Raw genomic sequence first — 13,251 nt, forward strand, 5'->3', positions numbered from 1 at the left:
ACCAAGGGACAGAGAGATTGAGACTGAGTGGCTCTGGGTCTGACCAACCGAGACACAGAAGGCATGAGGGATTGAGAAAGTAAGGGACTTTGACTGAGGGATGGGGATTCTGAGGGATCGAGGAACAAAGGGACTGAGAGACTGAGGAACTGAAAGAGTGAGGGGCTGAGGGACTGAGAGACTGATTGAGGGACTGAGGGACTAAAGGACAATGAGACAAAAGCCTAGAGACTGACTGAGAGACAGACGGACTGAGGAACTGAGCAGCTGTGGGACTGAGGCTCTGAGGGGATGATGGACTTAGAGAATGAGGAACTAAGAGACACAGGGACTGAGAGGCTGTGGAACTGAGGAACTGAAAGACTGAGGGAGTGCGAGACTCGAGCAGGCAGACAGAGAAACTGAGACTGGGGAGCTGAAAGATTGAGGGGCTGAGGAACTGAGATTAAAGGACTGAGGAACTGACAGACTGAAAGACTATGAGAATGGGGGACTGAGAGATGAAGGGGCTAAGAGACTAAGAAACACAGGAACTGAGAGACAGGGAAACAGGAATGAAGAGTCAGAGGGACAGAGAAACAGAGGGACAGAGAGACAGCAGGAAGGAAAGAGAGGGATGGAAAGATTGAGAGACTAAGTAATTAAAGAACTGAGGTAATGAGGGACTGATATACAAAGGGACAGAGGTGCTGAGGGGTTGTAGGACTGAGGAATGGAGGGACTAAGAGACTGAGGGAATGATAGATAAAGGACTGAGATAGAGGCTCAGAACTGACTGAGTAACTTCGGGACTGAGGGTCTGAAGCATAGAGGGTCTGACAGAAGGACATTGAGAAACTAAGAGCAGTTGAAAATTTGAGAGACTGAGGGACAGAGGGATTGAGGAAATGAGTGACAGAGGGCATGAGGGACTGAGAGACTGAGTGACTGGGACAGCTGACAAACAGGGATTGGGGGACAAAGGGAGACAGAGAGATGAGAGATTTGGGGATTGTGAGACTGAGAGACTTAGGGAATGATGCACTGAGACAATTAGTGAATGATGGACTGAGAGACTTAAGGAATAATGGACTGAGAGACTTAGGGAATGATGGACTGTGAGACTGAGAGATTTAGGGAATGGTGGACTGAGAGACTTAGGGAATGGTGGACTGAGAGACTTAGGGAATGGTGGACTGAGAGACTTAGGGAATAATGAACTGAGAGACTGGGAGACTTAAGGAATAATGGACTGAGAGACTTAGAGAATGATGGACCAAAAGACTTGGGGAATGATGAACTGACAGACTGGGAGACTTAGGGAATGATGGACTGAGAGACTGGGAGACTTAGGGAATGATGGACTGAGAGACTGGAAGACTTAGGGAATGATGGACTGAGAGACTTCGGGAATGATGGACAGTGAGACTGAGTGACTTAGGGAATGATGTACTGGGAGGATTGTGAGACTGAGAGACTGAAACATCCTGAGGACTGAGGGAGTGAGAAATATAGGGTCTGATGGACTGAAAGACAAAGGGACAGAGGGAATGAGGGACTGAGAAACTGAGAGACAGAAGGGATTGTGAGACAGAGACTGACTGAGGACCTGAAGGGGCTGAGGGACAGAGGTACTGTGTAATGAGGTACTGACGGCCTGACTGAGAGAGTGAGGAACTGATGGTATTAGTGACTGAGAAATTGAGGAGCAGGCATACGGAAGTATAGAGAAATTGAGAAACTGAGGGACTGAAGACTGGGGGAATGAGGGACTGAGGAATTGAGAGATTAAAGGACTGAGGTACTGAGGGAGTGAGGGACTGAGAGACTGAGGGATTGAGAAACTAAGGGACTGAGAGAGAATGAGACTAGAATGAGAATCTGAAAGACAGACCAGAGACCGAGAGAGTGACTGAGGGATTAAGGGACTGAGAGATTGATAGACTGAGGGATGCAGGGTTGGAGGGACTGAGAGATGGTGGGACCAAAGGACTGAGAGACTTAAGGATGGATGGACAAAGAGACAAAGAAACTGAGGGACTGAGTGACTGAGGGATTGAGGGGCTGTAGGAGTGAAACACTGAGGAACTAAGGAGATGAGAGACTGAGAATCTGAGAGACTGAGAATCTGAGAGATTGAGAATCTGAGAGACTGAGGGGATGAGAGACTGAGGAACTACAGGATTCATTGATGGAGAGACTGAGGGACTGAAAAATCCATGAGAACATTGCAATTACTTACCGCAGGGCCTTCTGGACCAGGAGGACCTTCCACTAACATTCCCTGGAAATAAATAGAGACACATCAGGTATCAGAGGAGTGAGGGGAATGTGGAGATAGTAGGGAAGCGGGGGGGGTTTAAACTGCAGTACAAACCAACACAAACAGGAGAGCGAGAGGGTGGGCAAGAAGGATAAGGGAGAGAGAGGAGAAATGGGGGAGGGTAGAGGAGTAGGTCGAGGGAGTACAGGGAAGGGAGGTGATAGCAGTACATGAAGGGCGCAAGAAGAGGGTAGAGAGGGAAAGACGAATGAACGAGGAGGTGAAAGGGTTACCAATGGGGTAGATAAGTAGCACAGGCACGCAGCACTGGCTTTGAGAGACAGCACAGGCACACAGCACTGACTTTGACACACAGCACGTGTACACAGCACTGACTTTGAGAGACAGGACATGTACACAGCACTGACTTTGACAGACAACATGTGTACACAGCACTGACTTTGAGAGACAGTACATGTACACAACACTGACTTTGACAGACAACATAGGTACACGGCACTGGCTTTGACAGACAGCACAAACACAGGTACTCACTGGCTCGACTACTGCCGGTTCCCCTTTCTCACCCTTTAATCCACTTAGGGCCATCTGGAAGAACAAAACAACTGTCACAAAAACAAAAATGGTCAGATCCCTGTCTCAGATGCCACAACCTCCTTGGGAGGAAGAGAAGGAAGAGGGTAATGGTCAGGGCAGAGTGGGGCCGTGGTCTAAAATATCAGCAAGTGAACAACAACCCACTCTTCACAGCCACAGGGCTACAGGCCTGAGAAGGCACAGAGTGGAGTAGGTCATCAGTGGGGTGTGATTTGTCAATGTTTTTTTTTTATTCATTCATGGGATGTGGGCAGCAGTGGCTAGACCAGCATTTATTGCCCATACCTAATTACTCAGAGGACAGTTGAGAGTCAACCACATTGCTGAGGGTCTGGACTCAAATGTAGGCCGGACCAGCCAAGGATGGCAGTTTCCTTCCCTAAAGGACATTAGTGAACCAGATGGGTTTTTACAACAATCAGCAATGGATTCATGGTCATCATCAGACTCTTTATTCTAGACTTGTTTTTAAGGGTGCAAGGGGTAGTGGTGTTGGAGGAGAGGTGAGACCGTTGGAAACTGGGAGGCAGTGAAGACAGAATGTACATGTAGTACTACATTGTCAGGATTTTCCTGTCTTTGTGGTAGCAACTCATTACTTTCCCATCTGAAGGGTATCATAGTCAGATGCCAGTCCTGAGTGTGGCACTGCAGAGAACAGAGGGTGGTGATCAGACATGGATGATAATGACCAATCGGGTGGGCAATGATCACTGAATAAATGGGCAATGATTGAGGTGGACACCCAAAGGCCCTTTCTAACCTTCTCTTTTGGAGAGTTCCTCTCCATTGCAGTCTAATCTGTAGAATCAACATCAAATCTTCAACAACTTACCTGTCCTGTAAACATTGCCTGATACAAAACATAAATTGCTGGAGAAACTCAGTAGGTCTGGCAATATCTGTGGAGAGAGAACAGAGTTAATGTTTCGAGTCCAGTGACCCTTCTTCAGCTCTGACGTGAAACATTAACTCTGCTCTCTCTCCATAGGTGCTGCCAGCCCTGCTGAGTTTTTCCAGTAATTACTGTTTCTGTTTTTGTTTCAGATTTCCAGCATCTGGAGTTCTTTGGTTTCTTTTGATTAAACAATGCCTGATGATGCCCAACCTCCAACAGTGGCATCATGGACACTGTGTTAACAGTAAACTGGAATTGTCAGGCAGCTGCCATCTCACATGCAGATGGAAGCTGACATTGGTATTATTTCAAGAGAGATACCCTGTGTCAGGCAATCAAAGACTGCATCACGGGGAGAGAAGGTTAAATATCACGTACGCAGGAAATAGGAATCACTGCTTTGCAGGAAGTGTGCAAAAGCGTGACAGATCAGGGAGACCACTGCTGTAGGAAATGGCATCGCAAAGCAGGAGGTGAAACCACCTCAGCATGATGGGTTTGGTGGCAGGACACCAGGGCAGTTTGGAATCCAAGTTGGAGGAGGTACATCTTTCACAGCAGATAGGCTGAGGGAGCAGCAGTCACAGACACATGAGGCAATTGCAGCAGGGAGACAGTTAAAAGAACAGGAGCACTGCACTGAACAATCACAGGGTGACACCATGAGGGGTGGGGGGAGGGAACAGAAGACAAATGTCTCAAGACAGGCACCAACAGGAGATTCGTGGATGATGTGTACAGAGACCAGGCGATGACATGTACAGAGACCATGAAACAATATACACAGAGACCAAGAGACAAGGAGACAATGCCCCAGAAATCAGGAGACAACGTGTACAGTGATCAGGTGACAAAGCACACAGAGACAGGAGACAACATGTACAGAGACCAAGAGACATTGTGTACAGGGACCAGGAGACGATGTGTACAGACACCAGGAGATAATGTGCGCAGAGACCAGGAGACAACGTACACGGAGACAGGATACAGTGCATGCAGAGACCAGGAGACAATGTGTACAGAGACCAGGAGACAATGTGTACAGAGACCAGGCGACAACGTGTACAGAGACAGGCGACGACATACACGGAGACTAGGAGACAATGCTCACAGAGACAAGAGACGACATGTGCAGAGACCGGGAGACGTGTACAGAGACCAGGAGACAACATGTATGGTGACAGGAGACAATGTATGCAGAGAACACGTGATGGCGTGTCCAGAGACCAGGTGACAATATGGACAGAGACCAGGACACAAGGTGCACAGAGACCAGGAGACAACGTGTACAGAGACCAGGTGACAACGTACACAGAGACAGGATACAATGTGTACAGAGACCAGGAGACAATGTACATAGAGACCAGGACACAATGTGTACAGAGACCAGGAGACAACATACACAGAGACAGGATACAACGCATACAGAGACCAGGAGATAATGTGCACAGATACTAGAACACAACATACACAGAGACCAGAAGACAATGTGTGCAGAGACCACGAGACAACGTACACAGTGGCCAGGAGACAACGTACACAGAGACTAGGAGACAATGTGTACAGAGATCAGGAGATAACATGTACCAAGGTCAAGAGATAATGTGCATGGAGACCAAGAGACGACATGAAAGGGATCCAGGAGACAACATATGCAGAGACCAAGAGACAACATGTGCAGAGACCAGCAGGTAACGTGCACGGACACCAGGAGACAACATGTGCAGAGACCAGGAGACAATGTGCACAGAGACCAGGAGACAATGTGCACAGAGACCAGGAGACAACATGTACAGAGACCAGGAGACAACGTGCACAGAGACCAGGAGACAACGTGCACAGAGACAAGGAGAGAATGTACACAGAGACCAGGAGGCAACGTGCACAGCAACCAGGAGACAACGTGCACAGTGACCTGGAGACAACATGCACAGAGGCCAGGAGACAACGTAAACAGAGATTGGGATACAACAACACCAAACAGAGGATGACAACGTTGGACTGAACACAGCAACTGATGCATGGCCATCTAGTGAAAACAGAAGTGAAGGAACTGTGTTCAGGTCCCTCTGGCCACTTACTCCTTCTGTGTACACCTCGCTCTCAACAGGCAGTCCTGGTCCAATCTCCGTGGGCAGGGTTTCCTCGTAGTAATCTTTGTAAATGTAGTCATAATCGTAGCCTGGGTCACCGGGACCAACATCTTCCCCAGTGAAATACTCCTTATAAACCACATCGCCTGTAACTGGACGCACGGTGGTAGCTGCCTGCTCCAGCTGCCCAGGAGCAGTGAAAGAGAAGCAAGAGCTGCATTAGGTTAGCAAAGCAATCTACGCCCTGTCTCGTGCAATTACGACTGAGATGATCATAGCTTTGTATCTTCTGACAGAACCCAGAACTGAGCTGAGGCTAGCGATCTGCAGATAGATGCTCCAAACATTGCCTCGGCCCAGACAGGGAGTGGTATTATTCAGCAAAGAAATACTTAGCTATGATCATGCTCACAGATTGAAGCAGCCTGACTGATAGTGTGGTGTTTGGCACAAAGAACTCAGGACAAAGGGATCAGCCATATCGGACAGAGATGAGGAGGGATTACTTTATACTCTGAGAGTGGTGAATCTTTGGAATACTCACCCAGAGGGCTGTGGTATCTCTATCACTGAGTACATCCAAGAGAAAATTGTAGATGTTTGGATTCTAAAGTGGAGCTAAGTGACATGGTATTGGCTTGGAGGGAGTGAGAATTAAATTGTTCATCTTTCATGGGATGTGTGTGTGTGTGTGTGTGTGTGTGTGTGTGTGTTTATTATTCTTCAGGCAATTCTCTAGGCAATTCCATGAGCATTTACATTGAAGCTTTCTCCAGTCCTCCTCTGGTGAAAGGTCAGTAGGTTTGACTGTGTCACCCCTCAGCTGCACTCCTATGGATTCCACTGGAACATCACTCTGTGAGTTTGGAGAGTCTATCAACACCACCCCACCCCCCACACACAAACTTTGTTGGGGCTTGGCCCCAGCTAATATCTTCCATTAGGCACGAGTGCACACAGGTCCTTGCAGCTTTTTCCCCCAAAGCTCAATAGCAGAGCTCCCTTGAATCACCCCACCATCTTATGAACTACCAATATTGATCATGCCAGGGTTTCTTTCTGTACTTGAACAATTGGTATTCGAGAACACTGCCCACCCGAATCTCCAGACCTGTGGCAATCTTCTCCAAAGTCAAAGGGCTTCATAAATGCAAGCTGTTGTTGAATGGTCAGTTGGTCCAGGGTCAAATGGGTCGAAAGCCCTCGGTCTCCCCACTGGAGGAGCAAATAGGCCAGATGAGAGTAGACTGAGTGGCTGCTTGAAGTGGCACTGCAGTAGACTTGGTGTCACTCCGGGTCATCCAGGTTGGGGAGGGTGTAGAGTGCTACCCCCATTGCTACCAGGGTGTGTATTTCAGGAGATGAATCGACAGGGCAGAAGCGGATCATTCGGTCCAGACTGATGGTATTTGCCATGGTCCATCCATGAGTTGATCTATCATTTCCCCATTGCAAAATACCTCATCAGTTGTTGCCCATTACTCTCTGTGGTCACACCTTACACATTCTTCACCGTTCTCTGGCTCAGTCCCAAATTCCCTGTGGAATTTACAGCCAGGTTCTGTTCTCTTGTCTAAGTGGAAAGAGCCTCTCCACATCTTGTCTATCAAACCCCTGCAGAATAGTACCTCTGCCAGATGGCCCTCCAATTCATCTTTCCTGGCTCAAAGAAGCCCAAGGTTTTTGTTTTCAGTTTTCCCCAGTTCAGTTATGGTCCCTTTCGAATCTTTTCTTCACCCTGTTCTCCTGTGCCTGGAGATCCTCTTTCAAACGTAGAGACTAGAACTATGCACGGTACTGATGATATGGCCTCACTGAGATGTCGCACAGATTTAGGTCGGGCGGGGTCTGGGTTTGAGTGTCCAGCCCCTGGAAGGTTTGGCAACTCTGCCCTTGGCCCCCATCACGATGCTTCCCACAGGGCTCGTCTACTCAGGTTGAAGGAAACAGAATTAGTGACATGCAGACAACGGTAACCACTGCCACTCAGGGCACCATCAAGATGGACAATTTATGTGGGCTGTCATCCAGTGACCACTCCAATGTGACTCACTGGCAACCTTGCCCTCTGACTAATTTGATCCACTCCTCAACCACTAAAGTATGGGCACCTTCAAAGAGGCATCACGACCCAGTGACCATCCCGCAGAAGTGACGCTGTCAGCAGCATGTATCACCAGGCTGTTCAGCCACAGAGCCTCTCATGGTGTGGGGGAAATCCATTACAAGCAACACTCCAATCACTATCAATTGATTCAGCCCACCACATCTCACTTGCTGGAGCTTCAGGAAAGGAAACTCCACACTCCAACATCCCCTGTGACCATTTGCATGGCTGCTAATCAGGTCACTGGCTAGTGTCACTGAAGAGACAGACACACACACACACACACACAAAATGTATCACGTACAGCACATGAACACACTTGTGTCCATTAACATTTGATCTCTTTGAGACTCAATACAGAGAAATAACAGTGGCTTACATATAGAAAAAGGCACATTGGCTTTTTGAAAGGTTTCCATTGAGATTGCTTTTCAACTTTGTTCTCACTTGAATCCAACACTATGGAGGTGATCAGAGCATTCACCCTCTTAATCACAAAGTGCTCCCACCATTGGGATTATTGGAAAGTTACAGCGTGCTCAGGAGTACCACTGGTCAATATTAATCGATATCCAGCCTGATGCTGTACCTGATCTTGGAGTGTTTGATGGGGGCAATGTCAGGAGAGCTTTACTTTCCATTTACTTATAGTTTGAAAGAGTAGAGTAGAGTAGTTTGAAACAGCCATTTAAAAGAGTGTTGGGGGGGAGCGCCTGAATTTCAATTTAAAGAGCAGAGCGAGCTTTACCTTCATTTTAATAGAGTAGAAGGAGCTTTACTCTGCATTGAACCCTGTGTTGTCCCTGTTCTGGTAGTATTTGATGGGGACAATGTAGATAGAGGTTTACTTTTATTTTGAAAGAGTAGAGGTAGCTTTACTTTGCATTTCAACCAGTGTTGTCCTGTCCTGGGAGTGTTTGATAGAAACAGTGTAGAGGCAACTTTACTTTCAGTTTAATAGAATCGAAGGAGCTTTACTTTTCATTTTACTTTAAAAAAGTAGAGAAAAATTTACTCTGTATCTAGCTCTGTCCTGGGAGTGTTTGAAGAGACAGCATAGAAGAAGTTTTATTTTCAGTTTAAATGAGTAGAGAGAGAGCTTTATTTTAGTTTCAAAGAGTAGAGGATGCTTCATTCTGCATTTAACCATGTGCAGTCCATGTCCTGGGAGTGCTTGAAGGAGACAGCATCCAGGGACATTTACTTTTAGTTTAAAAGAGTAGAGGCAGCTTTACTTTCAATGTAAAAGAGTAGAGCTTGCTTAACTTTCAGTTTGAAAGCGTAAATGGAGCTTTACATTGGCTCTAACCCTGTGCTGTGCTTGTCCTCAGAGTTTTTCATGGGGACAGTGAGAGAACTTTACTCTCCCTTTAAAAGAACAGCAGGGCTTTACTTTGAGTTTTAAAAATTAGAGGGTGCTTTAATTTCCATTTGAAAGAGTAGAAGCAGTTTTCCTTTCAGTTTAAAGAAGCAGAGAGAGCTTTACTTCCACTTTAATAAAGCAGAGGCAGCTTTACTATGTATCTAACACTGTTCTGTAGCTGGCCTGCTATTGTTTTATGCTGACAGTGTAAAGCGAGCTTTACTCTGTATCTAACCCCATGCTGTAACCTGCCCTGGAAGTATTTGATGGGGCAGTGTCGGTAACGTTACTTTCAGTTTAAAACAGTAGAGAGAGCTTTACTCTATATCTAATCACATGCTGTATGTTTGTTAGGTGACAAAATCCAGATGGCTTTACTTTCGGTTTAAAAGAGTAGAGAGAGTTTCATTCTGTACCTAACGCCATCCTGTATCTATCTTGGATAGTGTTAGGACAGTGTTGGGGAAGTTTTAATTTCAGTTTGAAAGAATGAACAGAGCTTAACGCTGTATCTAACCCTATGTTGCACCTGGTCTGGGAGTTTTTGATGGGTCCAATATTGAGGGAGCCTTACTTTCAGCTGACTTTCAGTTTAAAGGAGTAGAGAGAGTTTTATTTTTGTTTAAACGAGTAGAGAGTGCTTCACTCTATATCTAACTAAGTGCCTATCACTGTGCTGAGAGTGATTTGTATGACTGGGTGCAGGATGATTAAAAAATGAATCCTGGAGTTCCTGTCTGATCCTTCTTCAGCATCAAATGAATCTCAGTGTCTCATTCTTTTCTGATGGGTTGACTGACCCTGCCAGTAAGTGTGGATTCCAGGACTGAACAAACATCGGGCAATCCCATTCCAGCTAAGAGAACCTTTCCATGAAATACCTGGAGGAAGAAAAAAGCCAGCGAGCAGGAGCTTCTCCTGATATCCTCCTGTGACTGAAGGATTGTGTGAGGAACAGACTGCAGCATTAGACGCAACCAACCTCAGAACCAATGCACAATTGATTATCATTAGCAAATGATAGGGAAACCTCTCATAGGATATTTGTCCCTGCAAGCTTCCCAATACCTGTTTTTGTTTTCTAATCTAATGAATAGGTAGATTCAGAATGGGATAACGGCATCATTGGCTAGGCCAGCATTTATTGCCCATCCCTAATTTCCCAGAGGGCAGTTATGAGTCATCCATATTGCTGTGGGTCTGAAGTCACATGTAGGCCAGAGCAGGTAAGGATGGCAGTTCTGACTAACCCACTTCCCAACACCCACCCTCCCACTTCCCCAGCTTTGTTCAACACTTGGTTTTCCTCAGCTGGTCCACACAGTCTGTCCCTCATGTCCTCTCCAGTCTGTCTGACAATATCAAGATCATGGCACCAAAACAGGACGTGGCCGAAAGCAGATTAACCTGCCCACCCACCACCATCTCAGCTTTCAAAATGTATAAATAATCATCTTACATGGCAGTCGTGAAATCTGAGGGCTATCAGGCCATTGCGAAATGCAAGGAGGTGATGTTGAGAGGTGATCAGAGCAGGGAAACCGTTAGTCAGCTCACCCAGGCCCATCTTCAAAGGGTGGCATCATGGCAGATGTGGCCACCATTTGGCAACTAGACAACTTCCCATTTGACTTCAAGAAGCAAATCTGATGGCTCCTAACCTAACTGGCAATCTGCATTTCCAAACTGGCATTTCCCCCATCTTACGGAGGGAGGGCTAGTTCTGCGATAGAACACAACTGGAAGTTTAGCTGCACGGCTTGGACACATCCAGAGAGTCAAAAAGTCCCTTTGCCTGATGTAGCCTCCCTGCACCAATGGATTATAAAATTGAATTCATCTGCTCGTAGGGTAGGGTGGAGCAGGTGAATTGGGACCATGCTGGGTAGTGTCCTTGGCTCTGAGTCAGGAGCTCAGTGTCCAAGTCCTGCTGCAAGACTGGACATCCAAGGGAGGCATGTTCGTAACAGAGCCAAACAAGTCGGTCATCAGCCTGCAAATCCTACAGCTATGCCAGTGGTAGACACTAGGGGCAGGACTGTCTCCTGTTCAGCCATGTCTGATAGGAAACTGTGCCCAGTGACAGGCTATGGTTCCATGTGATGTAGACATCACTGGCAAAACCAAAATCTCTTGCTCATCCCTAATTGCCCTTGAACTGAGTGGCTCACCTCTGCCATTCCAGAGGGCGGTTGGGCGTCAACTACAATGCTGTGGGTTTAGAGTCATGTTTAGGTTTAGAATTAGGGCAGATTACTTCCCTAAAAGGGCATTAGTGAACAAAAATCCCTACAGTGTGGAAGCAGGCCATTCAGCCCATCAAGTCCACCCAGACTCATCCTTGCATTTCCCACCCTAGACACTATGGACAATTTAGCATGGCCAATCCAGCTAACTAGCACATCTTTGGACTGTGGGAAGAAACCGGAGCACCCAGAGGAAACCCAAATTGACACGGGCAGAATGTGCAAACTCCACACAGACAGTTGGCCAAAGCTGGAATCAAATCTGGGTCCCTGGTGCTGTGAGGTAGCAGTGCTAACCACTGAGCCACCATGCTGCCAGCATTTGGGGTTCTACAGCAATCAATGATAGCCACCCCTCACTGAGAGTTTCAATTCTGGATTTTACTAATTAAAATTAAATTGGACTAGCTGCTGTGGTGGGATTGAACCTGTGTCCCCAAATCATTAGCCTGGGTGTGGGGATATTATCATACCACCTTCTGTGGGTGACAACTAGAGTACTATGTTTTATGAGAAGACCCCTGGGATATCAAGTTTCTTGGCTTCTCATCAAAAGATTTGGAGCTGGGAAAGAGGGAAGATAGCATGATCCCCCTGCATAAACACCACCACCAAAACCCCAACCAGACTGGTTTATCAGCTTGATTCCCCACCGTGCCACACCGAGGCAATGGTGAGCAAGATGGAGGAGAGCAGCCATTTTACCTGGGTCACATCAGCCTCAACGATTTGTGGGACCTCCTCAGTGACTGCCACCTCACCGTAGTCCTGTCCGGTTGGGATGGTCTCAACGGGGATCTCCTCCTCGTAGAGAGCGGGGTCTGTAGGATCCTACAATCGCATTGTAATGGGGAAAGAGTGCGTTAGCGGCAGCAGGAGTGCCCTCCAGAAAAGGGAGGACAAAACAGGAAAAGGGAAGGAGGGAGAACGGAAAGCGGTGCCATGAAGAGGCCATTATTGCCAAGATAATGAGGGGTTGGCAAAGCAAGATGGAGCGAGAGATGGAGTGAATGAGCAGATGAGAATGGAAAGAGAGAGGTAATGGTGGTGGGGGGGGGGAGTTATCCGGATTCTTTCCATGGTGGCTAGAGAGGAAAGATCAGGATAGTCCACACCTGCTCCCCAACCCCAAACATTTCTTGATGGTTGTGGTTCTACCTGTTGGAAACCATTGAGCTGGCTCTTCTGCGGGATTCTTGTGACAGCAGTCTTGGTGGTGCCAGCCTTGGTGGTGGCAGCGATACTGAACTTGACCGCAGAGCTCTGGGCAGCGGCCGTGGCCAGCTTGACAGTGGCAGGCTTCGGCGAGGGCGCCTTTCTCTGGGCAGCCTCAGCTTTCGGCTTCGCCTGCTTCCGCCCGTTGGTTTTCCCTTTCTGCAGAATTGGTGATGGTGAGAAAATGAAATGGAGGAAGCCATGGAAGAAATGAGAGAGAGAGACATAGAATGGACATGACCAATGGCGTGAAATGAAATGATGCAATACATGGCAGCTAATGATAGACCCCCAATTACCCACCTTCCCCTGATCTTATAACACGAGCACCAGCTTCCAATATTGATAAGACAGTTGCTTTCGCTAAACCTGGGTCATCAATCATCCCGATCCTACTTTTAAGAGGGAGGTGGATACCGCAGAGGGTGCAGGAGGTGCAGTGCCTTCTGTCTCCTTCTAATTCCATTTT

General features: G+C 47.3%; 1 protein-coding gene across 1 annotated transcript in view; it reads right to left on the bottom strand.

Moving 5' to 3' along the window:
• Positions 1-13,251, bottom strand: part of LOC109925352 (collagen alpha-1(XI) chain-like) — a 67,746-nt gene that overhangs the window by 3,047 nt on the left and 51,448 nt on the right. The window contains exons 7-11 of the mRNA XM_048616491.1: positions 12,726-12,941; positions 12,273-12,398; positions 5,840-6,034; positions 2,798-2,851; positions 2,222-2,263 (exon numbers count right to left, since the gene is read on the bottom strand). Coding sequence (XP_048472448.1) covers positions 2,222-2,263; positions 2,798-2,851; positions 5,840-6,034; positions 12,273-12,398; positions 12,726-12,941 — 633 coding nt within the window. The remainder of the gene's footprint in view (positions 1-2,221; positions 2,264-2,797; positions 2,852-5,839; positions 6,035-12,272; positions 12,399-12,725; positions 12,942-13,251) is intronic.

This window comes from Rhincodon typus, chromosome 35 (genome assembly GCF_021869965.1).
Source record: "Rhincodon typus isolate 14 chromosome 35, sRhiTyp1.1, whole genome shotgun sequence".
In the NCBI taxonomy this organism is placed as follows: domain Eukaryota; kingdom Metazoa; phylum Chordata; class Chondrichthyes; order Orectolobiformes; family Rhincodontidae; genus Rhincodon; species Rhincodon typus.